At 47.0% G+C, this 4383-nt stretch overlaps 1 protein-coding gene and 1 long non-coding RNA gene across 3 annotated transcripts; both read right to left on the bottom strand.

The window, feature by feature from the left end:
- Nucleotides 1–13: 13 nt before the first annotated feature.
- Nucleotides 14–3362, bottom strand: LOC112079993 (intermembrane lipid transfer protein VPS13C-like). Its single transcript, XM_024145786.2, has 4 exons — nucleotides 3098–3362; nucleotides 2877–3001; nucleotides 1542–1709; nucleotides 14–166 (listed from the first exon to the last, which is right to left on the bottom strand). The coding sequence occupies exons 1-3, from the start codon at nucleotides 3207–3209 to the stop codon at nucleotides 1647–1649; spliced, it is 300 nt and encodes a 99-aa protein (XP_024001554.1). The 5' UTR covers nucleotides 3210–3362; the 3' UTR covers nucleotides 14–166; nucleotides 1542–1646.
- Nucleotides 1894–2858, bottom strand: LOC112079994 (uncharacterized). 2 transcript variants are annotated; one of them, XR_011479436.1, is made up of 4 exons: nucleotides 2631–2858; nucleotides 2490–2544; nucleotides 2193–2301; nucleotides 1894–2097 (listed from the first exon to the last, which is right to left on the bottom strand). It is a non-coding gene; the product is annotated as an uncharacterized lncRNA (long non-coding RNA). The 2 variants fall into 2 exon arrangements; XR_011479435.1 differs by lacking the exon at nucleotides 1894–2097 and having other exon boundaries at nucleotides 2106–2301.
- Nucleotides 3363–4383: the final 1021 nt, after the last annotated feature.

Here is a 4383-nt window from a genome sequence, read left to right as displayed (position 1 = left end):
TGGGGCAGGGCTGAATGAAGAAGTCTGCCACTGCCATGAGAAACTCAACGCTGGCACACAGATAGAGCTTCTGTAACACCGCCACCACCTGGCGCTCGCTGGCACTCTGCGTGTACGTCACGTCATCATGGCTTCCTCGCTCGTCTCGTCACGCTTACCCAGCATCCTGAGGGGTTTGGGCAAACATGAGGTTACATATCAAAATCAATCAATTGAACAATCGATACATTGAGACCGACCCGACTGGTACCGTACAGAACACAACCCAGTAGTATTGAGACGCCCGACTGGTACCGTACAGAACACAACCCAGTAGTATTGAGACCGACCCGACTGTACAGAACACAACCCAGCAGTATTGAGACCGACCCGACTGTACAGAACACAACCCAGTAGTATTGAAGCCGGCCCGACTGTACCGTACAGAACACAACCAGTAGTATTGCGACCGACCCGATGTACAGAACACAACCCAGCAGTATTGAGACAGAACAAACCCAGCAGTATTGAGACCGACCCGACTGTACAGAACACAACCCAGTAGTATTGAGACCGACCCGACTGGTACTATACAGAACACAACCCAGTAGTATTGGAGACCGACCCGACTGGTACTGTACAGAACACAACCCAGTAGTATTGAGACCGACCCGACAAGACATAACCCAGCAGTATTGAGACCGACCCGACCGTACAGAAACACAACCCAGTAGTATTGAGACGACCCGACTGGTACCGTACAGAACACAAACCCAGTAGTATTGAGACTGACCCGACTGGTACCGTACAGAACACAACCAGTAGTATTGAGACCGACCCGACTGGTAACCGTACAGAACCAACCCAGTAGTATTGAGACTGACCCGACAGAACACAACCCAGTAATATTGAGACCCGACCCGACAAACACAACCCAGTAGTATTGAGACCGACCCGACTGTACAGAACACAACCAGTAATATTGAGACCGACCCGACTGTACAGAACACAACCCAGTAGTATTGAGACCGACCCGACTGGTACCGTACAGAAACAAACCATCAGTATTGAGACTGACCCGACTGGTACCGTACAGAACACAACCCAGTAGTATTGAGACCGACCCGACTGTTACAGTACAGACACAACCCAGTAGTATTGAGACTGACCCGACTGGTACCGTACAGAACACAACCCAGTAGTATTGAGACCGACCCGACTGGTACCGTACAGAACACAACCCAGTAGTATTGAGACCGACCCGACCCGACTGTACAGAACACAACCCAGTAGTATTGAGACCACCCGACTGTACTGTACAGAACAAAACCCAGCAGTATAATTCACTAGTTTAACAGGAGGTAGCCTCCACCCAGCCGTGACTCTCCCAACGACAATATGGTGTGACGTCTGGCGGGGGAAGCGTGAGACTAACCGGGAGGTGACTCTCCAACGACAATATGGTGTGACGTCTGGCGGGGGGAAGCGTGAGACTAACCATGAGGTGACTCTCCCAACGATAATATGGTGTGACGTCTGACGGGGGGAAGCGTGAGACTAACCGTGAGGTGACTCTCTGTACGCCCGTCCTCATGTCGTCCAGGTGCAGGCGGGTGAGGAGGTAGAGACCTCCATGGCTCCGTTGTTAAACATCTTCCCTGAAGCCTTCACAGGTGAAGGGTCAACTCCCCAAGACACAGCCTCTCCTGGTGTTGAGACACTGCTGACACCTTGGAAAATGGGGAAACAAGACATACAATCTGTCCATAAACCAGCCTAGTTGTCCTTTGAAACATCAGCGAACCACTGGGGGAACTACCGAAAAGTCATTACAAGGTCATTACAAGGTCATTACCACAGAGTCATTCTGGACAGTAATGACTGTGTTTGGTAGCTGTTGAAACGCTTCCCCTCATCATGTCTTTATCTAATTATCCAGGGCTTGGAGAGTAGAGAGACATTAGGAGGAAATGACTGTCATTACTGACGCCAGCGCTGTACAGGCCCAATTCCCCCGGTTCCTCCATAGAGTACATTGAGAAGTGGAGACTGGGCTACATCACCTATAGATACGTACCTGTTTAGTGAGACCGGGCTACATCACCTATAGATACGTACCTTGTTTAGTGAGACTGAGCTACATCACCTATAGGTACGTACCTGTTTAGGGGCATTAGAACTGAGACCGGGCTACATCACCTATAGATACGTACCTGTTTAGTGAGACCGGGCTACATCACCTATAGATACGTACCTGTTTAGTGAGACTGGGCTACATCACCTATAGATACGTACCTGTTTAGTGAGACTGGGCTACGTCACCTATAAGATACGTACCTGTTTAGTGAGACTGAGCTACATCACCTATAGATACGTACCTGTTTAGGGGCATTAGAACTGAGACCGGGCTACGTCACCTATAGATACGTACCTGTTTAGTGAGACTGAGCTACATCACCTATAGATACGTACCTGTTTAGGGCATTAGAACTGAGACTGGGCTACGTCACCTATAGATACGTACCTGTTTAGTGAGACTGGGCTACATCACCTATAGATACGTACCTGTTTTAGTGAGACCGGGCTACATCACCTTATAGATACGTACCTGTTTTAGTGAGACCGGAGCTACATCACCTATAGGTACGTACCTGTTTAGTGAGACCGGGCTACATCACCTATAGATACGTACCTGTTTAGTGAGACTGGGCTACATTCACCTATAGGTACGTACCTGTTTAGTGAGACTGGGCTACATCACCTATAGATACGTACCTGTTTAGTGAGACTGGGCTACATCACCTATAGATACGTACCTGTTTAGTGAGACTGGCTACATCACCTATAGATACGTACCTGTTTAGTGAGACCGGGCTACATCCCCTATAGGTACGTACCTGTTTAGGGTCATTGCTGTACAGGACCAGTCCCAGGGACTCTATGTTGAAGATAAACTTCATGGTTTCCAGGGGTTCCTCTTCGACCGGTTGTTCTGGAAGTTCCACCATGTTCTCAACGCCATCTGAAGGACGAGGAGAGAACAGAAACACGGTCAGAAGAATTAACACGCTCAGGACTCAAGTCGATACATTACACACACACTCTTATGACCTCTGACCTTTGGGGTAGTCTGTTTTGAGCATCAGCGTAGTCTTGTGTTTCAGGGCTGTCGTGTCGGGGCTGGTGTGTTGGTCTGGCTGCAGACCGCTGGCTTCTCCAATGTTCTCCATCAGGATCCTCAACAGGACTGTTAGGTCGTCCTGACTCAGGGCAACCTGGGGAGAACAGACGACAGAGAGGATATGTAGCTGGAGCTAATGCTATTGGATGCTAATGCTAATGTCACCAATACTAGTTAACCTGAAGAGACACAAGCACAGAAAGGATGTAGCTGAAGCTAATGCTAATGTCACTAATACTAGTTAACCTGAAGAGACAAGAACAGAGGATGTAGTTAATGGTTGCTAATGCTAATGTCACTAATACTAGTTAACCTGAAGAGACAAGAAGAGAGGATGTAGTTAATGCTAATGCTGCTGATAAGTAGAGGAGCCCGAATTAACTTGAGGAGAGACAGGAGACATATAGGATGGAGCTGTAGCTAATGCTAATGTTGCTAAAGCCAATAATGTTTTAGCTATTGCCGCGTTCACATCATGCTCGGAGATTGGAAGGAACGCAAGAACCATTCTCACCATTCACAGCATAAATCGCGGCAATGTTTGTTGCCATTTTCAGTACCTGACGTCAGAGCTCAGCATGTGGGAAAGATCGGTGTCCAGAGATCATACCCAAGATTTCTAGTCGTAATTACGAGTTGGAGGGACGTTTCACGTGCATTTTTCACAGAAGATTGGTCATACTTACGAGTTCCCGACATGACGTGAACGCGGCACAAGGCAATACAATGTTGAATTTACTGTTTAACGGATTTCATTTTTTGAAAAGTGAGGCGAGCGAGCAGATATTCGTTAAACTGTAAATCAACTTTGTTCGGGCCTAATGCTAATGTTGCTATAGGTAAAGCTAATGTTGCCTTTGCTAATGCTAATGTTGCTATAGGTAAAGCTAATGTTGCTATAGGTAAAGCTAATGTTGCCTTTGCTAATGCTAATGTTGCTATAGGTAAAGCTAATGCTAATGTTGCTATAGGTAAAGATAATGTTGCCTTTGCTAATGCTAATGTTGCTATAGGTAAAGCTAATGCTAATGTTGCTATAGGTAAAGATAATGTTGCCTTGGCTAATGCTAATGTTGCTATAGGTAAAGATAATGTTGCCTTTGCTAATGCTAATTCGCTGACAATTTTACATGTTAGTCCTTTATCAGACGCTCTCATCCAGAGAGACTTACAGGAGCAATTAGGGTTAAGCGCCTTGCTCAAGGACACATCTAGTCAGTTCC

Source organism: Salvelinus sp. IW2-2015, unplaced genomic scaffold, assembly GCF_002910315.2.
Source record: "Salvelinus sp. IW2-2015 unplaced genomic scaffold, ASM291031v2 Un_scaffold10837, whole genome shotgun sequence".
NCBI classification, from domain to species: domain Eukaryota; kingdom Metazoa; phylum Chordata; class Actinopteri; order Salmoniformes; family Salmonidae; genus Salvelinus; species Salvelinus sp. IW2-2015.
This window is presented reverse-complemented; position numbering and strand designations above follow the sequence as displayed.

Coding starts and splice junctions, on each gene's coding strand:
- LOC112079993 (XM_024145786.2), bottom strand. CDS start 3,209: ATGGAGAACATTGGAGAAGCCAGCGGTCTGCAGCCAGACCAACACACC. Junction 3,002..3,097: donor CAAAACAGACTACCCCAAAG/GTCAGAGGTCAT, acceptor CTCGTCCTTCAG/ATGGCGTTGAGAACATGGTG. Junction 1,710..2,876: donor ACAGCAATGACCCTAAACAG/GTACGTACCTAT, acceptor CCATTTTCCAAG/GTGTCAGCAGTGTCTCAACA.